Source organism: Megalobrama amblycephala, linkage group LG7 (assembly GCF_018812025.1).
Source record: "Megalobrama amblycephala isolate DHTTF-2021 linkage group LG7, ASM1881202v1, whole genome shotgun sequence".
Classification (NCBI taxonomy): Eukaryota; Metazoa; Chordata; class Actinopteri; order Cypriniformes; family Xenocyprididae; genus Megalobrama; species Megalobrama amblycephala.
In genome coordinates, this window is record NC_063050.1 from 33,970,344 (window position 1) to 33,997,847 (window position 27,504).

At 40.9% G+C, this 27,504-nt stretch overlaps 1 protein-coding gene across 2 annotated transcripts in view; it reads left to right on the plus strand.

The window, feature by feature from the left end:
* The window catches only part of nlgn4xa (neuroligin 4 X-linked a), a 118,431-nt gene extending 92,936 nt beyond the window's left edge, over positions 1-25,495 (plus strand). For both annotated transcript variants that reach the window (XM_048197168.1, XM_048197169.1), the window contains 3 exons: positions 5,593-5,778; positions 12,251-13,040; positions 22,937-25,495. In XM_048197168.1, the coding sequence (XP_048053125.1) occupies positions 5,593-5,778; positions 12,251-13,040; positions 22,937-23,825 (1,865 nt within the window). In that variant the 3' untranslated portion in view covers positions 23,826-25,495. The remainder of the gene's footprint in view (positions 1-5,592; positions 5,779-12,250; positions 13,041-22,936) is intronic.
* The last annotated feature ends 2,009 nt before the right edge of the window (positions 25,496-27,504 follow it).

Here is a 27,504-nt window from a genome sequence, read left to right on the forward strand (position 1 = left end):
GATGTACGCAACGGCCGCAGTGCTGTGTGAGCGGACTAGAACGTGCTTGCCTGACAACAGCTTCTTGAAGCGGGCCAGCGCAAGACGAACCGCTAGCAACTCGAGGCAATTGATATGCCAACGCAGCTGAGGCCCCGTCCAAAGACCTGTCACTGCATGCCCGTTGTACGTGGCCCCCTATCCCGTGGCAGAGGCATCTGTGGAGACCACAGCATGCCTGGACACTCGTTCGAGGGGTACTCCGGCCCGCAGGAACGAAGGGTCCGACCACCGGACAAGGGTGCGACGGCAGCTCGGTGTCACGGGGACACGGAGCGTGCCGCACTGCCACGCCCATCTCGGGACCCGGCCGCGGAGCCAGTGTTGAAGCGGTCTCATATGAAGCAATCCGAGCGGCGTTACCGCGGCTGCAGATGCCATATGCCCCAGGAGCCTCTGAAAATCTTTCAGTGGAGCCGCTGTCCTGCACTTGAGCGAGCTCAGGCAGTTCAACACCGACTGGACGCGCGCCTCTGTGAGACGCGCAGTCCGTGCGACCGAGTCTAGCTCGAGACCGAGACAAGAGATCCTCTACCCGGGGGCGAGTTTGCTCTTGTCCCAGTTGACCTGAAGACCCAACCGGCTGGGAGCTACAACCATGTCGGGTAGGACTTTGTACTGACATGCCCGACCCTCGAACGCAGACCGACCTAGGAAGGGTCTGTGTCGAGGCAGAATCGAGGCATGAAAGCACGCGTCCTTCAGGTCCATTGCTGCAAACCAATCCTGGGGACGGTCCAGGATTGGCCGTAGCCCACCGCCCTTTCTCGGTACAATGAAGCAGGGGCTGTAGAACCCCGACTTCATATCGGCTGGAGGGACCGGCTCGATTGTATCCTTCGCCAGGAGGACAGCAATCTCCGCCCGGAGAACAGGTGCATTGTCCAACGACACCTGAGTGAAGTGGACAGCCCTGAAAACCGGGGGACGCCGGGCGAACTAAATCGCATAGCCGAGTCTGATAGTACGAATGAGCCAACTGGACAGGCTGGGGAGCGTGATCCACGCTTCCAGACACTGAGCCAGCGGGACCAAAGGCACCACAGACGCACCGGGGGTGGGGCAGCAAGGCAGAGAGGGACCCGACCCGGACGGCTTGGGGGCGGCCCGGAGTGGGGTCGGACTCTGCGAGGCAGCAGTGTGCATGGGAGACAGCGCACGGGGCACGGTCTGCACCAACACACTGCCACCTGCTGGCGAATGGGGAGGGAGCTGTCAGCGGCGAGGCGGAGCCTGGCACACTGGCAGACACCCCTTGTTGTGACCTGGAGTTTGAGGAAACTGCTCTTTTTGTGAAAAAGTGGGTACCGCTGGACTCCGGAGAGCCAGCGGCGGTGGACAGACAAACACAAATTCCCCCCGGCCCTCCTCCGGGGGTGGGAGAGATGGTGGAAAACTCTCCCGAAGAGCAAGATCCTTCCCCTCCAGGTTGCCCGTCTCAGTGCCGTGTCTTGCTCTTACGTTTACCACCGGGCTTAGCGGAGACGGGCTGGGCACCACGCCCGCGACCGGCACCCTGCTGTCTGGCTGGTGTAGGCTGCTGCTTTGCCGTCTTAGCAGGGGCGGAGGACGATGCAGGCGGGCGCCCTCGGCGACGAGCGGGCTGAGGCTGAGCCACGGGCGGCTGGGTGGAGGCAGCAGCGGACCGCCGTGGCATGACGTGACTGATAGCCTCAGCCTGCTTCTGTGCAGCGGAGAACTGTTGGGCGAAGCTCTCCACCGCGTCGCCGAATAGGCCGACCGGGGACACGGGGGAGTTCAGGAACCGCTGCTTGTCGGCATCCCGCATGTCCGCGAGGGTCAGCCAGAGGTGGCGCTGCTGGACTACCAAGGTAGACATCGCGTGACCAACAGCGCGTGCTGTCACCTTCGTTGCCCGGAGGGCAAGGTCAGTGGCAGCGCGCAGCTCCCCCAGCAGCTGTTGGTCAGGACCTTCCTGGGGCATCTCCGACAGCGCCTTTGCTTGGTGAACCTGCAAGAGGGCCATCGCGTGCAGGGCGGAGGCAGCCTGCCCACAGGAACTGTAAGCTTTCTCAGTCAGACCGGCTGAGAACTTACAGGCCCGGGACGGGAGACGCGGCTCACCACGCCAGCCGGTGGCTGTTGGACACAACTGCATCGCAACCGAGCGCTCGACTGGCGGGATCCTCGCGTACCCCCTGGCTACCCCGCCGTCCAGGGAGGTGAAGGCGGACGGGGGGCCAGGCCTGGTACGGGCACTATACGGTGTCTGCCAAGACCTGGTCACCTCATCATGCACCTCCGGGAAGAAAGGCATTGGGGCGGGACGCTGGGGCTGCCCAGCGCGACCCCCCCCAAGTACCAATCATCCAGCCGAGATGGGCCGGGACAGGGTGGAGGGTTCCACTCGAGCCCGACGCACAAGGCTGCCCGAGAGAGCACAGCCGAGAGTTCGGGATCCGACTCGGCCACCGCTACCGTCCCGGAGGGCGGCAGCGCGTCCGGATCTTCCTCTCCCGAATTCTCAAACTCGCCTTCCGACGCAGCGACCGACATCTGATCCTCCGCCGGCGCACCGAAGGTAACGGCTGGACAGTCCGAAGAGGGCCCAGCGGAAACCAACGGGCGAAAGATGGGTTGCGGTGCTGGCGAGGGGGCAGGGGCCCGAGGAGCGTTTCCGCTCGGCGGGGGAGCCCTGACCGTTATCCTCAGGCCGCCCTCCCTATACAGCGCCGTACCGTCCTTCCGGTTCCCACCGGAAAAAACGGTCGTACGCGGCATAGGAGAGGGGACTCCCGCTTCCTGAGACTTCAGGAAGGAGAGCCTCGACCTCAGCACCGCGATGGTCATGTTCCCGCAATGGGAACATGAACCATCCACAAAAGCTGCCTCAGCGTGCTGAACGCCCAAACACGAGATGCAGCGATTGTGCCCATCAGCAGGGACCAGGGAACGACCGCACCCAGTAACGCACAGACGAAATGACATACTGTCAGGGTTCGTCTGTAAAGCTCTTTTAGAAGGGGAAGTCAACTCACTCGTGCTGAAGCACCCAGGGAGCGACGCGATGTGTCAGGTACACCACTCCCTGACACACCGAGGAACCGGCCCAAATCGCTCACACACACACTCTTTGTGTTGCCGTGAAAACAGCAGTTTTAGAGCTTATAGCTCAGCTCCTCGGACACTCGCGACCTCGCTGAACGTGCCCTCTTCACCAGCACTGAAGCTCGCTGTAATCCTCTTCTTGAGGCAATGTTTTAATTCAGAAAACAACGAAGAAGGAGTCTTCAAACAGGACACCAGTAAATGGCTCCGAAGCGAAAGACAGAGTGCGATTGCATCCGCTTCCTATTTATATACACCTGTCGGGGGCGGTGCGCATTATGCAAATATCGCACGCCAATTCCATTGGCTTGTTTTAGTTTACACGAAGATGATAGGGCTCTCTAAGCGATATCCCAATTCGTCGGTCACTACTGACGTACGTCGAACGTGACCGACTGAAAGGGAACATAATTGTTTTAATCTACAGGATAAATAGACCTAATATTTGTATACATTTTCTTGACTGAGCAGATGTTTTTTTTTTTTTTTTTTTTTTTTTTAATCATCAGTTTTCTATTTTGAATTGTAACAAACAAATTCGTTCAAATTATTATTATATATATTTTTTTTTTTTCTCTAAACCCCAGATGTTATTATTCTTCCAGCTTTTTTTCCCCAGATTAGATTCAATAAATGGGCTTTTTTATGGGAATCTACAGGATTTTGAATTGGTAAATTAATAGTATGCCTTAGTACATCAAACTTTATTTCATATGTTTAAAGAAAATACAATTTTCATGATATATCTCACTGTCTCCTTATGGTCCTTTTCAGTATTCATTCAGTCTAGTGAAAGTGTCCCTAGGCATTATAACGTCTACTCAAAGATTCAGACTTAGAGGTGGCCTTGAGCAACACATTATGAATAGACTGTTGTGAAACCAGGTTCAAAAAAAGAAGAGACACAATAGTGGACAAGGTGCAATAAGCACCAGGTGTGCCTCATTACACTGCCATTTCATTTTTTTGGCATGAGACTGAATGAAGGCTGGCCGTAGCATCATTGATGATTGTACTGAGGAATTATTCTTCACAGTCCTCATGTTGACATATCTCCCAATACTTTCTAGCAGAATATTTCTATTAAGATTACAGTATAAATTCTATAAAAGTGTACATTAGGATTAACTCAACTGATTTTTTTTTTTTTTTTTTTTTTTTCTCACTGTGTCATGATGACATTCTGTATGTGACCATGGCCTTAGGTTGAGCTACAGTACCGATGCTGTTCAGGGCTTTGTAATCCCTCTCCCACATCAAGCCCCTTCTGTGTAGGCATGACCAACTGGATCTGTCCCTCTATCAAATGCCACAGTGGCTAGTTTTGCTTCTCTTGCTTCTCATCCTATTTGTCCAGAGCTGTCTGGGACCAGCCCCTAAGCGGGTCTACAAGGAAAGTGCCTTTGCCAGAGGCCAGGATCGGAGATCCAAGACCGGGCAAAGAAACAGAATTGACACCCTTGAGGCTTTTCTGGGTCTTGCTAATGGATTTAGGACAGTCGGCTAATTTGTCAACCTGTTTGTGATTTTGTACACATTGACAAGCTTGTTAAAGGAGGTTGGCACATAAACTGTAAGCCGATGGGAGCAATGGGGTTTATTTAAAAGTCTTTGAGGAAATATCTGTTGCTGTATGTTGTCACTTTGATGTGGTGTCTCTTCAAATAAGAAGTGATTTTGTCAAACAAAGCCTAAAGACAAATCACCATTAAATGAGAAGGGACTGCCCTCCTTCAGCAATGCTTCACCAAATGCTAATTTTGTTTAGAATCTAGCTTTTATCCACACAGAGACCTCCACAAAAATGCCATCAAGCCATCATTTTTATGTCAATTGAGTGAATTACCCTTAATCCAATGGAAATATGGGCACCTCCACATTCAACTTTAAATGATTAGCTAAATTGCATCAATTAACATGGAAGTAGCCTCAGCCTTTTCCATAAAGGCGGTTGAATAACCCTATTAGAGTTTAAAATGCAACCTTGAACTATCCTCTGTTCCTTAACAGCATGTCTCTTGCATCCGAAGTGCTGCCTTTTTGATTATTTCTTCACAATGATGACTTTAGTAAAAGGGTGGTGGGACAGATTGGGTCCAAAGGTAAATAATGAGAGGGTTTCGAGGGCAGCCATTAGTGCCCTTAACATGAAGTAACCGTGGCATGCCATTAAGAGTCTCTTTTTAGAATTCTTTACTCTGCCTATTCAGATGTCAAGTGTGGTGATTCTTGTGCGTACGTGTTTTTAGGTGGGGGGGGGGGGGGGGGATGGGGGTTCAGGCAAAAGACAATTAGAATGAAAACAAGTTTTAATCAAATGGCCCACAGATCCCTAAGAAATAAAAAGAAGGAAAAAAAAAAAAAAAAAAAAAACTTTTTATCAAAATAATGGCTGTTAGTAAGCATTACTTGAAAGTAACAATTTTAAAAGCTTTTTCTGTTTTTTTTTTTTTTTTTTTTTTTGTATGTTTGTTGTTTCACTAGGGTTCCTGAGTACAGGTGACCAGGCAGCCAAAGGGAATTATGGGCTATTGGACCAGATCCAAGCACTCCGGTGGATCAAAGAGAATATCCAGGCTTTCAAAGGCGACCCGAAAAGGGTGACTATATTTGGATCAGGAGCTGGGGCATCCTGTGTAAGCTTGCTGACCCTGTCACACTATTCAGAAGGTAAAAAGCATTTTGTAATAGACTGACAATTAAACGCAGTACAGTTTTATCAAACTATTTTGTTGGAGCCCATTTCTGACCCAGAGTAAAAAAATAAAATGGGGAATTTTGAGATAAGATAATAATGAAGTCACATTGTGAGATATATACAGTGGGTACGGAAAGTATTCAGACCCCCTTAAATTTTTCACTATTTGTTATATTGCAGCCATTTGCTAAAATCATTTAAGTAAATTTTTTTCCTCATTAATGTACACACAGCACCCCATATTGACATAAAAATACAGAATTGTTGACATGTTTGCAGATTTATTTAAAAAAAAAAAAACTGAAATATTCAAATAAATTAAAATAAATCCCAATTATGACATATGAAGTCCCATTTAAGTAAGGGATAATGTATATCTAACCTGTTGTTTGAGTTGAAATATTTTATTAGCTAATTAGTTAACGCAAAAGCTGATGGCATCAGCTACATTTGAATAAAAGAGAGATAACAAGTCCGTGGTGTGATAAGAGAAACATGAAAGAAGCGCTGACCTCAGATATCGGGATGGGTCATTATATAGCGTTGCAATTGATGATGGTCATCATCTGGGAATTACTGATCTTGGAATGTCACGAATGATTAAAGTATAAAGTATTTCAGAGAGCCATGTAATAAGATACATTAAATAAGACATTAAATGCCATGTAATAAGATACATTTGGAGCATTTGTTTTGGAACAAGATGTGTTTTCTCTTGTAAATTGGTTCATTTAGGCATATATAAAGATGACAATAAAATTCAGATCTGTACTAAACAATTCTTCATGTGACAAACTCTGGAGCAGTTCGCATCTGGTCAGATGGCAGTCTGACCCAGCAGATGAAAGAACCAATATCTTTATGCATGAACTCCACTGTATGAAGGACAGCACTGTTTGTTTGGCCAACAGACTGAATCAGATAACATGGAGCAAAGATGAGGAAAAATCTCTACACTAGCACCTCATTGCAAATCAATCAATATGCACCTCTTTATCAGATAATACCATCTAATTGCTCTTTTACTAAACAGGTGCACTGAAACATTGATTCATTTATGCCCAGACTCATAAATACATATTAGTAATGATCATTAGAATCAAAGCTGAGTACAAAATTTTATACAAAGCACCCACATTTGTTTACTACAAAAGCCACCAGTTCAAACCTCGAATATCACAGCCCTTATGAGTTGATGTATAATACATGGTGTGCCTTTATTACAAATACAAACTACTCCACTACCAGGGTAGGTTGTAACACATGCTGGGGTAAGTCATAAAAAGAGTAGAAACAGAGGCCACATTATGCAGTATGCTTCAAAAATAGGTTTATTGAAACAATCCATAAGAACAATCCAAAACGTCTCGGTTACGTATGTAACCCTCGTTCCCTGAAGGAGGGAACGGAGACGTACATCAGTAGTGACTGCTAGCAACTCCAGGCAATTGATATGCCAATGCAGTTGAGGCCCCGTCCAAAGACTCGACACTGCATGCCCGTTGTACGTGGCCCCCCATCTGTGGAGACCACAGCGTGCCTGGACACCTGTTCGAGGGGCACTCCCGCCTGCAGGAACGAGGGGTCTGACCACCGGATGAGGGTGCGACGGCAGCTCGGTGTCACGGGGACACGGAGTGTACTGCGCTGCCATGCCCATCTTGGGACCCGGCCACGGAGCCAGTGTTGAAGCGGCCTCATATGGAGCAATCCAAGTGGCGTGACCACGGCTGCAGATGCCATATGCCCCAGGAGCCTCTGAAAGTCTTTTAGTGGGGCTGTGTTCTGCGCTTGAGCGTACTCAGGCAGTTCAACACCGACTGGATGCACTCCTCGGTGAGGCGCGCGGTCCAGGCGACCGAGTCTAGCTCGAGACAGAGATAAGAGATCCTCTGCCTGGGGGCGAGTTTGCTCTTGTCCCAGTTGACCCGAAGACCCAACCGGCTGAGGTGAGCTAGAACCATGTCCCTGTGTTCGCACAACTGCTCTCGCGAACTGGCCAGGATCAACCAGTCGTCGAGGTAGTTGAGGATGCGAACGCCCTGTTCCTTGAGGGGAGCAAAGGCCACCTCCACAATCTTCGTAAAGACGCGGGGTGACAGGGCCAGCCCAAAGGGTAGGACTTTGTACTGATATGCTCGACCCTCGACGCAAACCGTAGGAAGGGTCTGTGGCGAGGCAGAATCGAGACATGAAAGTACGCGTCCATCAGGTCGATCGCTGCAAACCAATCCTGGGGATGGACACATTCGAGAATGTGCTTCTACGTGAGCATCTTGAACGGCAGCCTGTGAAGGTACCGGTTCAAGACGCGCAGATCCAGGATTGGCCGTAGCCCACTGCCCTTTTTGGATACAATGAAGTAGGGGCTGTAAAACCCCGACTTCATATCGGCTGGAGGGACCAGCTCGATTGCATCCTTCGCCAGGAGGACAGCAATCTCCGCCCGGAGAACAGGTGCATTGTCCAGTGACACCTGAGTGTAGTGGACACCCCTGAAAACCGGGGGACGCTGGGCGAACTGAATCGCATAGTCGAGTCTGATAGTACGAATGAGCCAGCGGGACGGGCTGGAAGCACTGTCCATGCTTCCAGACACCAAGCCAGCGGGACCAAAGGCACCACAGACTTACCGGGGTGGGGCAGCGAGGCAGAGTATGGGGACCCGACTCGGACGGCATGGAATCGGCCCGGAGTGTGGTCAGACTCTGCGAGGTAGCAGTGTGAATGGGAGACGGCACATGGAGTGCGGCCTGAGCCATCACACTGGAACCTGCTGGCAAGGTGAGAAGGGGCTGAGAGTGGTGAGGCGGGGCCTTGCACACTGCCAGTCACACCCTCTTGGGACCTGGAGGATCAGATAACAGTTCTACTTCGTGGGTACCGCTGGACTCCGGAGAGCCAGTGGCAGAACAGACCAAAATTCTCCACCCGGCCCTCCTCCGGGGAGGGAGCGATGTGAGCATCACCCCCCGAAGAACTGTTTACCTCAGCTCCAGGTCACCATTTCTCCAGGACCGCTTCTCGCTTGCCAACTGGGTTGACTGCGCTGAGCGGGCTGGGTTTTAGGCCAGCTTGTGAGATGAGAGCATCGAGAAAGCGTACTTTGACGACACACCTCTGCAAGACTGGCCAGGGGTGTTTCTGTCTGGCCAGGGGTCTGCGCTATGACTTGCATCATGCGTAGCTCAACCCCGACTCAGAACTACCCATATTGAATGAGTGCTTTGGCCTTCCACGGACTTGCCGGGGGCCAAGACCCATGCAGGGCTGAGGTGGTGTGCCTGTAGCACTGCCACCCCACCACAGAGGGTAGTGAGAGAGAAAAAACTTAAGACATGAGAGAAAGTGATTGTGGCCGTCAATGAGGATAGGAAATGACCACCTCCAGAAACGCAGAGACAGAATGACAGTGCGATTGCATCTGCTTCCTATTTATATACACCTTTCGGAGGCAGTGTGCATTATGCAAATATCGCATGCCAATTCCATTGGCTTGTTTTAATTCACTCGAAGCTGATAGGGCTTTCTAGCAATATCCCAATTTGTCGGTCACTACTGATGTACGTCGAACGTGCGTGACCGACTGAAAGGGAACAATGCCTCTATCTGTGATTGACCATAACTCAAATTCATTTACTGTTTTACTCAGGAGTTTGTGTGTGTATGTGTTAATTAGTATACTAGAACAAACTTCTTTAATGGTATTTATGCTTAATTAACTCTCAACTCTAGTGTACCTGTGTAAAGAACAAGTAGGCCTAACCAAAAAAAAATAATAATAATGTTGTTAACCCTTGATTTTGATTGCAGGCTAGTGGGCCCAGAAACTGAATTTGGCACATTTTAACCACACTTTTGGCTTAGTTGCCAAATAGCTCAATACAAAGAATTTCATTTTTTTTTTTTTTTTTTTTTTTTTTTTTTTTTCTCACAACTGATCTGACTGTCCTGCCTTTCTTTAAAACCTCATCAGTTCCTTAAAAAAACAAACAAAAAAAAAAAAAAAAAAACACTGGAAGGCACACCTCTATCTTTCTTTCTTTTTCATTATCTAGGCATTCTAGATAATTAAAAATAAACTGTTCTTAATTGTATGCAAGGGGTTGGTTGTAACACTCACTCCTGTCAGCCAGTGTTTAGCAAGATTTATTAGCATAATGTTTTGAAATGAGCAGGTTAAATATGCATCATATTTTGCCTGAAGGTTAAATGATTTTATCTGCATATGTACTAAACAAAATATAGTTTTGGTCAAAAAAGTTAAATATTCTAACTGATCTGTTTTTCTTTATAAAATCTGCATGTACCTATGTCCAGCCTTCACAGCCATTTGTATGGGATCAGGTACGAATCGGGTAAACACCGAAATGATCATAGGACTCCTAGCATATCCCTGATTGGTGGAATTGGCAGTGTTACAACTCTCGACATGTTAAAACCATACCAGGTCTCCCCTACATTAAAATAAATGAATGCTGTATATGTTATTATCATGGACCTGAGCTAACATGAACTGACAATGAACAGTTGAATTTGTATTAACTAACATTAACAAAGGATAATAAATACTGTAACAAATGTATTGCTCATTGTTAGTTAATGTTAGCTAATGCATTAACTAACATTAACTAATGAGACCTTATTATAAAGTGTTACCAATTTTGCTCTCTCTCCTACTTTGAGGTGGAATCTATCGTTTGTACCAGTATTTATCATTTACATTTACAACAAACACATCATCCCCTCTATCCTCTGTACTAATATTTTGTAGGGTCTCTAAGAACCAAAAGTCCTTGGTCCCATTGTGCCTGGCTGCATGTCATTTTCATTGTAACAACAACCCCTACAAGGCATTCATCTGGAACTCAATTGTCCCACTATAAAAATAGATTTTACATTCAATGTCCAGCCTGGCTAGATAGCAGACAAAATCTAGTAATGGATCAAATGACCTCTGGCTACAGTTACTCTAACACTAACACAACCCCAAATAAGGAAATGCTATATTTGATCAAAATAACAGGACAAGATGTATAGTTCCCTCCTGGTGTTCCTGTCTAACAGGTCGGCCATGATTTATGAATGAATTACATAATGTAAATTGTGAAATAAGCAGAAAGGCATTTCTTTTCACTTGTTACTCCTGCTGTTCATCTGAGCCCTTTGTCTTCAGATACATATCAGGCACTCTAAAGAGTATAATACTGTACCATTAGAAAATGCCTTGAGGTTTTTATGTTTGCCATATGCCATATATGTACACGTCACAGTTTATCATTATCATTTTTTTTTGCAATGCATCTTGCAATGTATGCAGTAAGTATATATAACTAACTTCAATTTAATGCTTGATACTAATAATAATAATAAAAAGAAGAAGAAGAAGAAGAAGAAGAAGAAGAAGAAAAATAAATTAAGCAAATTAATCAAACATTCTTCAGCCACTTGTTAGCAACCGTCTTTTTCAAGACACATAACAGTGTTGAAAAGTCATGGGTAGGGTAATACTTATGTATTTTATCTCATAGAATAAAAATAAAACGTGAAAGTGTCTTGAGCTTGTGTTAACCACAGACCTTATTGCAGCCATCAAAAACCCATTCAAAAAACCCATTGACTTCAGGATGATAGAACTGGAAGTGCTAAAATGCTAACTCGTTTCTGGGTTTTGGCCTACAAAAATGCATCATAGTTCCACCACTCTATTGTTTGGGCATTGATATTGATATTTTTAATGCTCAAATACATTGAAAAACTCTAGACAGTCCTGACTTTTTTTCCTTCATTTTTTTCCCTCCAATTTTTAAAATTCTATACTTGAGTGAAGGCTATTTTTCACACTGTGTCAGTGAATCAGAAGCCTCGGTTCAGCCTGGTGAGATCCGTGCCCTGAGGTATTGCTATTTTCTAGGACACAATCTGTGTCAACGTGTTATGGCCACGCCTGGCTGAGCTGACAAAGGTACAGCATCAAGGCATATGCATTTTAGTTGGCATCTATGTCAGGCACTGACTGATATTACTTACCCATATAACAATAAGATTGGACCAAAAAAAAAAAAAAAAAGCATTCTTTTTTACATCCATTTTTTTAAGTTCTTTTTTGGCAAGGTCCAACTGAAGTCTTCAATGAGACATTGTATTATAAAATATATTTAAAAAAAAACCTTGCTTTTTGTTTCTTCAATTTCATGATTGTTGTGCTCATGGTTTTCCTTCAGTTCTCACTTTGAATAATGTTAAAGGGGATAGTTCACTAAAAAATGATAATTCTGTCATTTACTCAACTCAGTCATGCTTGATGCTTGAGAACAAACCTCACTGGTTCTTGTGAAAGCTCAAACGTGCTTGTGGCTTACTTGGTTCTTCCATGTCAAGCAATCATTTTATTATTATATTAATTGCTGTTTTTTTTTTTTTCTACTTATTTTTTATTTTCAGATTTGTTTCAGAAAGCCATCATCCAGAGTGGGACTGCTCTGTCAAGCTGGGCCGTGAACTACCAGCCAGCCAAATACACCCGCATACTAGCTGAAAAGGTGGGCTGCAATATGCTAGATACTATAGATCTGGTGGAATGTCTGCAGAACAAAAACTACAAGGAGCTGATTGAACAGTACATCACACAGGCCAAGTACCACATTGCTTTTGGTCCAGTTATCGATGGTGACGTCATCCCTGATGACCCCCAAATTCTGATGGAGCAGGGAGAGTTCCTGAACTATGACATTATGCTGGGCGTCAACCAGGGTGAGGGTTTCAAATTTGTGGATGGCATCGTGGACAGTGAGGATGGTGTCTCTGCAAATGACTTTGACTTTGCTGTGTCTGATTTTGTGGACCACCTCTATGGTTATCCCGAGGGCAAGGATACACTCCGAGAAACCATCAAGTTTATGTATACCGACTGGGCTGACAAGGAGAACCCAGAGACTAGGCGAAAGACTCTGGTTGCACTCTTCACTGATCACCAATGGGTGGCGCCAGCAGTAGCTACAGCAGACCTTCATGCTCAGTATGGATCTCCAACATACTTTTATGCGTTCTACCACCATTGTCAAAGTGAAATGAAACCTAGCTGGTCAGATTCAGCACATGGAGACGAGGTGCCTTATGTGTTTGGAATTCCCATGATTGGCCCCACTGATCTCTTTAACTGCAATTTCTCCAAAAATGATGTCATGCTTTCAGCGGTGGTAATGACTTACTGGACGAATTTCGCTAAAACAGGGTAAGTTAAAGTCTTTTTCCTGTTCTGTTAATTAAACATATACACTGCATAACTGAACTAAAGTTCCAATCAAAATTGTCAGATAGTTGCAGAAAATTATTTGAAACCTAACACTTTTCATTTATTTCATTTGTCAGTAACATAATACACTCCACCCCCACCCCCCTTTTTTTTATAAGAAGAGAGTATGAATACGTACAAAGTTTGAATACATGAATACATATGGTTAAGAAAGATACAAAATGGTATCTTTTTTTGTTTTTTTTTAACCACATGAAACCATCATGAATGAAAAAGGTTACATTTCTGAGAACTTGGTGAATGTTGTAGCAAATTAGCTCAAAATAAATATGAATAATTAATCATAAATAGTTATAATTAATTATAAATATTTGAATAAGTTAATACAATTAACTTAATGTAACAAAATTAATATTACAATCAGTTAACCTGTTGTCCAATGAACGCACAGTGTTAATTGTTTATTAATTCTAAGAAATGTTCATTTCCAGGTTATGGGAAATAACAATCTTATTGTACAGTACTACTAAAATCCTGTAGTCAGGATCTGCATGAATAGGGACTCCAGTATATGAGTGCAAAACACAGACAACTTTACTAAACCATCAGTTTAGTTTAAACAGGCACTTCTTTAAAAGGGGTAAGGATACTCAATGTATCAAATAATGAGACTAAGTTTGATACTTGCATGTCTCTCCACATTGAATTGCAATTTATGGAGGCTCTCGTTGATTCTTTGCTGATATTGTCTTGATGAGAGAGAACCAGTTGGATTCAGAGGATCTTTGGTAAATGGAAGTTTCTAGGCCGAAGCCTGGCACAAGCTTGGGGTTCTGTAGAAGCTTCTAGCTTCTTATAGCATCATCTTAACATCAGCATTTTTCAGTAAAAAGGGAAAAGTGAGGAAGAGGCGTTTGATCTTGTGATCAGTGAATATAAGGGGTGAAGATATCACACCCTCTTGAGGTGTCTGAGCCAATAAGGAGTTTCCCTTTCAGAGGGAAGTTTTACGAGTCTTTGTTCTGTAGCAAGATATTAGCATAAGACACTGGATTGGATGAATGAGAAAATAACCTTCTAGATTCTTATAATACTAATGTGTCACAGAGTTAGTAACATGTAACATAAATTACCAAATAGGAAACGAAAGTTGGAGTCCGTAGATACCAAACATGCTACCAGTGTGATTTCAGTTTTCAACTATACATTTGTAACTATGGAACATTAATACTAAAATAGTTCAAAAGAGAGAATTAATACATAGAATAAAGCCTATAAAAGGAAAGTCATGAGATGGGAAAATTGGATACATGTTTATACATTTCCCAAGTGGTTATATATAGAGAATACATAGGATTAAGACGGTTTATTTGTCTTTCTTAGAAAGAATGAAGTCAGAGTCACTAGTCTCTGCAAAATTCTCTCTGATCGTAAAAGTTCCAAGTATCTGTAACAAGACACAAGTTCTGCCTGTGGTTTAGCTACGTTTGGGATGCTAGTTGCAGTTTTAGGGGGATGGGTTCACAGAACTTTGATAGAGTGAGTTTATGGGTAATTCATTAAATGTATTGAATAATTGTGTTTGATCGCTCCAGGCACTACAATGTTTTAAACTAGATTTTTCCTTGTCAATCATCTGTCACAGATCATTATTTTAATGGTATCAGACCAGCTTTAGCCTTGAGTTATAGGGTCCTTCTAAACTTTTCCCCCTACAGTATCACTGTAATCAGGGCAAGCCCAATTCATCCCAAACCTCCTTCAGATATAAGTGACTGGGGCCTACTCACACTTCCAGGGCTCCATTCACAGTTTATAGGCAGAACAGTCTTTGCTGTTTGGCACCACTCCAGCTGATACCTGTGTGTCAGGAGATAGATTGGCAGGCTCATCAGTACCTCACGTCAGCCTGCTCTCCCTTTGCTGGCTAAGTGTTTCTCTCAGTGTGAGTACTTTAAAACAGAGGAGGAAAAACGAAAGCAATTTCAGCAGCACTTGGAGAATGCTCGCTTTGCAAGAGAGTCACTCCAGCCTCTGGTAAACACTCCAGTGGTGATATCAGCCTCTCTGAGTGTTTAAAAAAAAAAAACAGGGTGAAAAAAATAATGTGGAGGGAAATGTAGAATGTAATGTCTCATTTGTTGCCTTCATTTGTTGCAATGACTGTCAAACTTGGATGCTCAAACTGGAGAGAGACATGGGTCATTAATGCTATCACTGAGGAAAATTAACATGCACTGGTGCTCTAGATGTCAAGCGGTCACATCTTTTGCAATGCTGGCTTTGTGGATTTTATGTGTTAGATATATTGTTCACGTATATATTATTACACAGCAAGAGCAGACCTGAGATAAATACCTAAAATGAATAGATGGACATCTTTGGGTGAACCATGTTGTTCCAACCTGGTATAACTTTTTTGTTGTTATTAGGGGATCAAGCGTGTAGCACTGAAACCCTATTGTAATTGTTAAATTTTCCAAGGATCAGCATTCTTTCCTAAAAGTGATCGGGCAGACCAAACCATAAATTGTAGAGACTTGAAACTTTGACAGCTGGTAGTACTCACAACGCCTACAACATCACCAAAGCTCACTCGGTCAGCCTGACGGGGGAGCTACAGCGGTCAAAAGTACGAAATGGCTCATAACTCCTGAACTGTTAGCTCAAGTGTCTTACATCAAGAGTCTTATATCAAAATTATGCGTCGCCTATTTTTGCTGTCCGTTTTTCACATGCATAAAGCATTGTGTATCGCACGATTTGCGCACACCCACAATATTCATACCATATGGTAGAACTCCTCATTCTGAGCAACTTTGCCTCTAGGACTGCCGTTGTCCATCGAAATGTTAAATATTGGAGATTATTTCAAAAAACAGCTTTGGCAAACTAGTCCTTGGTGTTTTAAAATAATGTACCACCAACACACCACCTAAACCTACCCGATAGTGTTAACAAAACCAATTGTGACATAAAAAGCATTCGTAATCATGCTATTTTAGCTTGTTTTTGATCTCTCATCTTTGAGCTCGTGAGTCATGTTTCACAGGATTCGTATCCAAGGCTTCCGCATACCAAGTACAATTCTGTACCAGCTGAGCTACCGAGCAAGCTTGTTATATCAGAAAAGCGAAACATATGGAGCTGGTTAAGCGACGCAAAGTCCAAAATGTAATTGTTTACAAATCATGCACTTTCTAAAAAGTGTTTTGAGATCATAATAATATTGTGCAAGAAGACGTGGAAACAAGTCTTTATTAAGCCATAATCTGACCCTGTAATCATAGCTGTGTATGAAAACGATTAAAAGTGCTCGCTATTATACTGTCTCTAGTGTTCATTTCTGTTCAAAACTGCAGTGATATGTACATATTGGTACGTATTTTGCATTTTGCAAAAATGTTCCCACAGGTTGTTTCCATGAGATCAGGTTGCCCAATTTGGATTGTTTTGCAACCCATAGCTCAGTCAAAAAATGAACAAACCAAACCATGGGTTATTTTTACCTAGCATGTTAAGTTTTGCACGTTGACGCATTTAGCTGACTGACATCTTGTCCCTGTATACTGTGCTGTGTAAATTACTTACAGCTGACCCTCAACCCAGCCTTTAGGTTGAAAAAATTGCACAGCATTGAGAGTGAAACCACAGCAGAGGTTTGTCTCTCACTTCCACTGTGTTTTTTAGAGGAGTAATACGATTATTACCTCGCTTTAGTAATATCACCTTGTTGTGCTACGAATTAAATGAAGTGATGTAAACTATTCTTTATTTGCCACTTCCTGCCTGAATGCTTGTGCAATTCAGTTGTTTATTGTTACTGGTTAACACAGCAGTTAGCTTTACAAGCTATGAAATATTGTCAATATTGTGCATTACATTATAAATGATGATAATGGCTCTACGCAGATATTAGTTCCAGGAAGCGTAAAGGAAAATGTGGAGAAATTACTATTCCGAGTTATATTTTGCACACACCATTAAGTTGATCTTTAAGTAAATGTATTTCTGCATCATGGAATCACACCGTTTGCCAAATTCTGGCTTGGAGAGTCAAAAGCTGTTAATGAAAGTGAAAATCAATATGGATTTCAGGCATTACAGAAGTATACTCACTGAATGAAATGAAGCATAACATTCCCTGATGCTGTATAAGGATACAGTGGATTTAACCATGGAAAATGCTTTTGTATTCAAAAGAATGTACCATTGGCTAGAATGTGAACACTTTGAATACTAGCTTGTGAAGACTGTGGACTTCAGGCAATAATTAAATAATATGAGCACTGTTTTATAAAATAGCAGCTTGGCTGTGATTTGCCTATAGGCATGAGGCCATACAGTATGCAAACTTTTTGATGTTGCAGAGCAAAGCACAGACTGGCAGCTTGTCTAGAATGCTGCAAACACAGACAACTGGAGTGATGCAAACAGTGAAGCATTACAGTAATGTACTAAATACCAGAACTGTTGGTAGACGACATTTCCAGTGAGAACTGTTGTGTAACTGTTAGCTGTTCCAACATTTGAAATATTATGGGCTGAATGAAAAAAGTAAGTCTCTGCTTTCTAATGATACAATCAGTGCTGGGTAGATTACTTACAAATTGTAGTCGGTTACTGATTCCAAATTACATAACAGAAATTGTAGTTACACTGTAGTAACGTAATCCATTACATTTACACATTTTTTTTTATATAATCTGATTACTTTTTGATTACTTTTAGATTATTATTGACCTAACTCATTTTTCACATTGATTTGAATAGGGTAAATTGTACCATATTGATTTAAAAATACAAAGAGAAAGAAATATATATGCCATATATATGCTATTCTTTGTTATCAATAACATAAAGTACATTAAATAATACATAACATCAGGGTTTCCCAGACTGGGGTTTGTGATAGAACTGCTGGGGGGTTTGTGAGTTTAACGAAAAGCTAATAATTAAATCATAAATAATTAAAATGAAAATAATTTTAAAATAAAAACAATCAAAATAATAATAATAAAAAAAAAACCTTAATAAAAAAGATGAAATATTTGATGTTTACCTACATTTACATTTATTCATTTAGCAGACGCTTTTATCCAAAGCGTCTTACAAGTGAGAATGTGCAAACTGTGAAACATGTTAGTGTCATTATACTAAATATCAGCACTCCCAGAATGCCAATTACCAATAAAATTAATCAAAACTGACAATTCTTATTTTTATGAAATATTGCAGAGTTTATTAAATGATGTACCTGTGCACATCACTTTTTAATGCACAGTGTACCCCTTTAGTGTCATTTTCCAATGTGCAGGGTACTCCATTGCTTTCAGTTGTTTGCCTTATGCATCAGATTAAAGGGTTAGTTCACCCAAAAATGAAAATAATGTCATTTATTACTCACCCTCATGTCCCCTAAGACCTTCGTTCCTCTTTGGAACACAAATTAAGATATTTTTGATTAAATCCGATGGCTCAGTGAGGCCTGCATAGACAGCAATGGTACTTCCTCTCTCAAGATCCATAAAGGTACTAAAAACATATTTAAATCAGTTCATAACTACTTTTTAACAGTATCTAGTGACGGGCGATTTCAAAACACTGCTTCGGAGCGTTATGAATCTTTTGAGTCAAACCAGCAAACTGCTGAAATCCAGTGACTTTGGTGCTCCGAACCACTGATTAAAATAAAAAATCATACCCTAACATAAATGTCATAATGTCAAAACTATAACGAATTATAATTACATCATGATGATAAAATTTTTATGCCCATTGCTAATATGTATTGACGCCAAAGGTAGTATCCTGCACTATGAAAAATTATGCTACAAGGATACCCTGTGTGTTAAAAAGTGATACCAAGTGATCCTGACCAAGCGTCCTTATATGATGAGTTGGGAGTGAGAACATGTGAGGGCTGAAAAATAATGTCCAGTAGCCAGACATGTTTTAACTTTCCCCTTCCAGCAATCTGTCACTCACATGAAATAACTAGCAAACAACAATGATCCATTCAATTCCTGATGGACAAAATCAAGCCATTCATGGCATTTTTTTACTTGTCCAATAAGCTATTTCACTTGCATACACATCACAACAGGAAATAAATGATAAACACAATTTTCGTTTTACGTTGACTTTAAAATGTTCAGTTTGTGTATTTATTTTGCGCACAGAGTTTCAGTCCCCTAGAATGCACCTAACTGTGATTATATAAGTGATAAAAGCAAAGTGGATGTAATGGGAAATATGATGTACACTGTGCCACTTTAGTGAAGTGCTGCTCTTATCTGAAATACAGAAATTGAGGAGCTGTAGATTGGCTCGGTGGGTAAATAGCTTAGAGCATTGCTTGCTTTTCTCAGGTCTGAATTCTCTGAAAGAGTCATTAGAGTTGTTATTGCTTACATTCATATACCACCATTACCAGAGGTTAATGCAAACAAATGAAATACCATTGATTGCTTGTAGCTAGATTAGATTGCTGATTCTCTTCTGTATATACTTGCAGTGAGATGGTGCCCTTTTGTGAATATTATTTGTCAAAAGGGGGAAAAAATGTATTGTATTTTCACCATATCACCAGCCATAATAAACAAGATTCACTATCAGCTGCCTTCCATAACACAGAGACAACTTTTCCTGATGTTTCCTCATGTCCCCAAACTTGTCATCATCATCATCATCTGTTTGAAGGAATCCTTCACCCAAAACTGAATGACAATTCTGTCATTATGTTTACTTGCCCTCACTTTGTTCCAAACACATTTTCTTTCTTCCATGTAACACAAAAGTGGCAAAAGTCATGCAATTACAATTAGGAGGAGTTATTGGAGCTTTCTAACTTAAAAAAAAAAAAAAAAGGCCAAAAGTGTCATAAGTCCTTTTTCACTTTATGAAAAATCACAGAAAAATTGTCTTTTGTGTTCTGCAAAAGAAAAAGAGACATACAGACATACATAATCATTTGTTTGTTTGTTTGTTTTCCTGACTATAGCTTTGTTGTTAGTTCCTTTTCCCCACATTGGACACATGATTCCATCATTAATTTTTTTTTTTAAACTGACTTATTAAATTCAAAATGAAGCATTATACATTAATTCATGCACCCTTGAAAGCATTTATAAATCCATTACCTCACTTATTCAGTACTGCTTATTTAATCAGTTTTACTCATTTATTGTTTTTGCTCTTATTGTTTGAATAAGGGCTCTTTTTTGGTTTCACTCATGCACATGGCTACATCATGGAATGCATATGATTTAGCCCTATGATTGTACATGATCATAGTGAGTCATATGAGTTCATTTCACTCAAATATTACTGTAGAATCATTGTACTTCATAGAAAAGTTATGTGAGCTCAACTGATTATTTTAAGAGGAATTCAAACTGAACGACCTGACAGACAACAAGTTGTGGAGTTCTGTTCACATTGTGCGGGTTTTCCGAGAATGCAGTTAAGTCCTGAAAATTTACAGGTGTGATAAGTTCATTAGTTAACATTAGTTAACTACAGTAGTTAACATGAGCTAATAATGAACTGCACTTATACAGCATTTATTAATCTTTGTTAATGTTAATTTCAACATTTACTAATACATTATTAAAATCTTGTTAGCATTAGTTAATGCACTGTGAACTAACATGAACGAACAATTGGATTTTCATTAACTAACTTTAACGAAGATTAGTAAATACAGTAACAAATGCATTGGTCATGGTTACTTCATGTAAGTTAATACATTAACTAATGTTTAACTAATGAACCTTATTGTGAACGTTACTGTATTAAGGACTCAAATACAGAACCGACAACCAAATTCTGCTGCTGTGTGAATGTGGCTTGAAAAAATGACCCTGCTAGAGTTGCCACATTCACCCAGATTGACACTCTTCTCTATGGGATGCCTCACTGCTCTGTCAGACGTGCATTCCACCTCGATCCCTGGCCTGCCAGGGCTGGATTAACCATATGGGCATTTGGGCATGTGTTCAGAGGCACTATGTCTAGGGTGGGTACGACCACATTCGGGAGGGCATAAATGGCCATATAAATTGTTTCAAATATGCACCTCAATGGCCACTTGTCTTTTAGGGTTCCTCTACTTCCAAAGTCCCCTGCTTGCACTACATATTTCTTTTCTTGTTTTTTTTCTTTTTTTTTTTTTTAAGATTTATTTTTGGCAGTTTTGCCTTTATTATGATAGGACAGTGATTAGACAGGAAGCGAAGTGGGAGAGAGAGAGTGGGACGGGATCGGGAAAGGACCACGAGCCAGGACTCGAACTCGGGTCGCCCGAAGCGCATTGGGTGCTACATGTTGGCGCACTGCCCATGAGGCCATCGGCGCCGACCACTACATGTTTCTTGATAATTTTGTATCTAGCTATTTATTTCTGTTGTCCCCACATACATATTGAAGCAAATGACAGAATAAAGGTAAATTTGTCCTCATAAGTCCTTAAGGTTTAAGTTGAAGCATTCAAAACCATGTTTCTCAATACTTTTAAAACCACTGCAAAGTCTACTTGTTTTTTTTGTTTGTTTGTTTTTTTCTCTGTCATACCAAATTGTTGTCAAAATATTTGCACTCTGCAAAGCTAGGTAAAAGCATGATGACAAAAGATGACTACTGAGGCCACTTTTATAAACAAACAAATTTTGAGCAAAATCTGTGGAGAAGTGAAGCTATTGCTTCAGAAACAAACCTTGACAGTGCTAATGCACTCAGAGAGAAACGGCGGCTCAGTTTTTACCACCTCATCTCCATATTTAGAAAGCTTTTATGTCCAACTAGGTTGACTGCTACTCCCAGACTGAATAATGTGTAGGAGTGGTAAATTGGCTTTCCGGTTAAAACCTTTATCACTAGGTATGTTCTTTTTTGTATCTAGGAAAGCTATACCAGTAATGACTGTTCAAATACAGATCAATGTTGTATTTTTTAGTTCAAGCCTGTCAGTTATGAAATTTTGAGCAGAACTTGCTTTGTTATGAAACTGAATGAATATACCGATGGAGAGTCATCATAAACTAGAAGACTTCGAGGTCATGAATCTTTGTATACGATTATATGTAGGCATCTCTATGTTATCTCTTAGGTTCAGTAACCTAAGTTTAAGCTATTAATATAGAATATGTGTGCTCATAAACACATTTGGCCAGATGAGAACTGCCTCCCTGAATGAGCCTGGTTTCTTCCAAGGTTTTTCTCAATTTCTGTGGCCTGATGTAGTTTCTTTGCCACTTTTGGCTTGTCTAGTTGGGGTTTAAAATATACTTATTAAAAGATACTTTGATTATTGATTCAATTTGACTTCACTGACACTACTGAATGAGAAAAAAAAGTTCAATTGAATTGAGATGGATGAAGACACCACTGTTTTCTGTAGATAGCTGCCTTATAGCTGATTTGATTAACGAATTTTGCAACATCGACATTGAACTATTATTGAACTGAATCAACATTGAACTGGCTTGAGCTGAATGACAACACTGTTGTCTTCTGTAGAGCTGCTTATAGCTGAATATAATTCATTTTATAATTGACGAACTTTACACAGTTATTGAACTGAACTAACACTGAGCTGACTTGAACTGAATAATCACACTATTATCTTTGTAGAACTGCTTTACAGTGGAATTTGAATTTGTCATATTTGATGAAGTTTGCACTTGATGTTTATTTTCCTGTTTATTACTGCGAAGCTGCTTTGAAACAATCTATATTATATAAAGGTTTATATAAATAAAGGTTACTTCAATTACTCTATAATAGAACAATTATAAAGCACACACTTGTGTTGAAAAAGCTTTTTGCTTCTAAATTGTCCGGCAAAGACTGATGTTTTTTAATTCTTGTTTTAGGGATCCAAATCAGCCAGTTCCACAAGACACCAAATTCATCCACACAAAGCCTAACCGTTTTGAGGAAGTGGCCTGGTCTAAATACAACCCCAAAGACCAGCTCTACTTACACATTGGGTTGAAGCCAAGGGTGAGAGATCACTATCGTGCGACTAAGGTTGCCTTCTGGTTAGAGCTGGTACCTCATCTTCATAACATCAATGAACTTTTTCAATATGTCTCGACCACGACTAAGATACCTCCTCAGGATACTACACCATTCCCGTACACTAAGAGACTAGGTAAAACATGGCCGTCCACCACACGTCATCCTGGTGTTCCTCCCGCCAACACCAAACAAACTACAGACCAGCGTAAAGGCAATGATCTGGGCGACGACTCAGCAGTGGTTATCGAGACAAAGCGAGATTACTCTACTGAGCTCAGCGTGACCATTGCGGTGGGTGCATCTCTTCTCTTTCTCAACATTCTGGCCTTTGCAGCACTCTACTACAAGAAGGATAAGCGTCGACACGAATCCAACCGACGAGGGCCCAGCCCGCAGAGGAACTCTGCTCCAGCTAATGTGGCGGCTAACACTAATGACATAGCACATTTGCAGAGCGAGGAGCTGATGTCACTCCAGATGAAACAGCAGCAGATGGAACATGAGCACCATCATGAGTGTGATTCTCTACAAGCCCATGATACTCTTCGTCTTACCTGCCCAGCCGATTATACGCTTACTTTGCGACGTTCGCCTGATGACATCCCACTCATGACGCCAAGTACCATAACAATGATTCCTAACTCTCTGGCCGGAATGCAGCCCCTGCACAATTTCAATACTTTTGGAGGTAGTCAGAACAGTACCAACCTGCCCCATGGGCACTCCACCACCAGGGTATAGCTTCTGAAAGATCCTTTTCAGAACTATAGGGCATGGTCTGCTAAGGCATTGGGGGTTAAGGACCTTTGTTTGCCATGGCAAACTGTGCTGACTTTGTTCCACTTTGAGACTTATCTTGGTGGATGAGATGTTATTTTCCTATGAAGCCTTCTTGCAGAATATATCAGTCAAAAATGACCTACTTGCGAAAAAATGAATGTTACTAAAGTAATACTTTATTTGGAGCCAAGCTTGATAAGGGCAGGGGACTTTACACCAAAAGAAAAGAACTCTTTCTGAAGGACTTTTTTGCTTGCATAGACAATATACACACAAACGACAGAGAGGTTAAAGGATCTAAAGAAGCTTTGTATGTGCCATAACATATGTCATATACCAAGAGCAACAATGAGAGCAATGTTATTATGTGAGAACTATATTTCAGACGAACACGTTAATATTATTTTCTGAGAGTGTTATCACATACTGAACATATAGACTGATCTCAAAAATCCCAGCCTGAAATGTAATTATGACAAAATTTGTAAAGGTGACAAAATGTAAATACTTGTGAGTCAAATACAAATATTAAAAGAATTACAAAAGCTTTTATTGTTGTTTAGTTCAAAATATGACTATTAATGAGCTTATGCTTTCGTTAAGGTGCGTGTAAATATATAAGTCATTATCTTTTCTTTTTCTTTTTGAAATCATGTCTGTGCTAAACAGCTTTTACAACAGAAAAGAAATAAAAGAGAAGACAGCATTCTTATTCCAAAGCCTCTAAATATCCATTTCAGTCATTTGGGTGTTCCTTTGTCCCAATATTTGATGAATATTGCATGTTTGAGTGCTACTTTATATTTGATAACCCCATACCGTGACCCCATACAGATGTTAAAAATGAAAGATTGTTTCTAATTACATTACAGAGCTGGGTGAAGTTGCCTATTCAAGCTGTTCAGAGACTAGTTGTAACTTTTTCGTCATTTGGGGTTTGATGACGGAGGGTGAATTGGATTTAAATCAGAGCAACTTCTACCCACATCCCATTTATTTTACCTGCATAAATCTCTTTTTTTTTTTTTTTTCTTCTTTTTTTTTTTTTTTATTATTATTATTTTTAACATGTAGCATCACTGCCTGAGCTTCAGATGTGACCAGCATTGTATAATTAAAAATATCTATAAATAAATAACACAGGCAGTGGATTTGGGTATCTATATTAGTTGGATATGTTTGTAAAGAAGTATATGTTAGATATTTCTATTCGTATCATGCTAGCAATATGTAAAGTATTGTGCCAGGCTTGTGATATTTTGGGTTAAAACATAAGTGAATGAGTGTACATAAAAATAATTATGATTATTATAAATAAATAAAAAAATAAAAAAACAACCCTGATATTTTTCAGTTTTGCATCCTATAACAAAAATGTTGAAAGCGCAAGAAAGAATTTAAAAATAAATTAATAAATTAGTTTATAAAGTTACATTTGTATATTAAATCAGTTCATGATACATGTTAGCCCTTGGTTCTTGAACTGTCAGTACAACAAGGGTCAAATGTAGGATTCTAAATAATAGTTTGTCTTATATTGTTTGCAGTTTTTGCCTTAAGTGATAGATATTTCTGGCTGGACACCTGTATAAATTTTTTCTGCCGCATTTTTAATAAAATCACAGTATTTTCTAAAACTGTGTCTTCAGATTTGTTTCACTTTGATGAAATCTAGCACCCAGGATGACGATAACAATGTGAAGCTGTTTCCTTCCACAATAATAGCAAATTTATTTCATTTTAAATGAAAGATATACTTGCCTTCTTATAATTGATAATTCCATTAAAAGCATGTCCTGTACTGTTTTGTGTTTTAAATTCCAACATGTGGTTAACTTGATATTTAGCATCTTTACCATGGCCTCTGTTCTTAAAAAAAAAAATCACAATAATGTCAATCAAATCCAAATCATGTAGACAGCAGTAGGGGGCAGAAAACTCACTCATGCTTGCACCTGCTTTCTTTATCTTCCCTCCTATAACATTCTAATTTAAGAAGTACAGCCTTTCAAAGAGACATAGCATAACCTTGTCTCACCAAAAAAAATCCTACACAAAACAAAATCATATTTTTTAGTCACTGGCTCCTATATCAACCTATGACAACTGAGAACAAATAAACAAACATGAATGCCTGTTATTCAATTTCCATTCCCCCCATTCCTCTTGACAAGTGATGTGAACAATATTTCTCATTAACATTCTATGAATATACAAACAGCTCTGCTGTTCCTGTCCTCTATCCTTCAGCTTCAGTCAAGTCCCCTAATTTTTTTTTATTTTATTTTTTTTTTCAGCCAGAAGTTCTCTTAGTTTTTGAATAACATTGCAAGATGCGCACACATTTTTTTTAAATGATTGGTCAGCTGGGCTGCAGGTAGTCCACAAATATTTTCCCTACTACCAGTTCATGTTCATTTGCCAGAGAAATGCTCATATTTCACTATTTGCACTTCTTTTTGTTCAACGGCCAACTCAGATTTTGAAATAAGACAAGAAGGGATTTTGAAGGGATTTTGAAACACATGAATTTCCTTCCCTTTGCCTTAAATTGGTAGAAGTACTCTATTTGTGATCGATTGTGCTTTTGTTGAATAAATCAGAAAAATTCCATGCTTTGTGCGCTGCCATTGATAGAGGCTAAAGTGAAAATTGTTTTACGCAATGAAGCCATTTAAAGCTTCTGCCTTTCAAACGCGCTACAGACCTAATTTAAATATTGTGCGGGAAACAGAAATCTGGTCGGTTATCCAGATTCATAGGGCACTTAATGTGAAATATATGTAAATGTGTCGTGTCCTGATTGGCTAATGATCCAATCTGCTTGATCAGATCACAGAAATCGCATGTTAATGCCAAGTATAAACGGAGCCTAAACCCACCCCCCTCTCCTCTGATTCATTTAAAATGTGGAATAACCATATGTAACCATCTAACAATTCAATAACCCCAAATATCACCAGTTTCTCAACAGGGATTTTTATTTTGTAGTATGTTTCAATCCTTTACTTAATGGTTGTATATGCCATTGACAAACACGTAAATGAGGAGAGCAGGGTGAAGGGAGAATAAATCAGTCTCGCTGTTTTTACTTCATTGAACTCTCAACTCAGAGTTTATCAACTTCAGAACGCTATATTGAATCCTAAATTGTTTAGTCAAAGCAACAGACCTTGTGATTGGTTACGATTGCTGGTTGAGAGAAAAAAACAAAAAAAACAAAAACAGACTATACATATGCAACTTAAAGGCACTATACATCAAGTTGAGCCTTGTATGTTCCCCATAGGAATCAACATGGAGTGCATCTAGAGGTGCAATAAATTGGTCTGAAATTCTGCCACTCACTTTTATTGCTGTTATTGATCTTTCCTAAAATGATGTTAGTAAATTAGCTTTTGATTTAAAACTGAAGTGACAGGAGAAAAATCAAAAGCTTAAATAGTTATTTGCAGTTACCCAGGCGTGATAAAAATCCCTATACATTCCATGGGTTATGTTGAGTCTTTCAGGGATTGAAAGACAGACCTGGAATTTAATAGATTCTTTGGACCTAGTAATGTTTGAGGGTACAATCTATCAGCAAAGAGCAGGCTATGACACCTTGAGCTTTTGTACTTTGCACTTTTCATTTAATAAA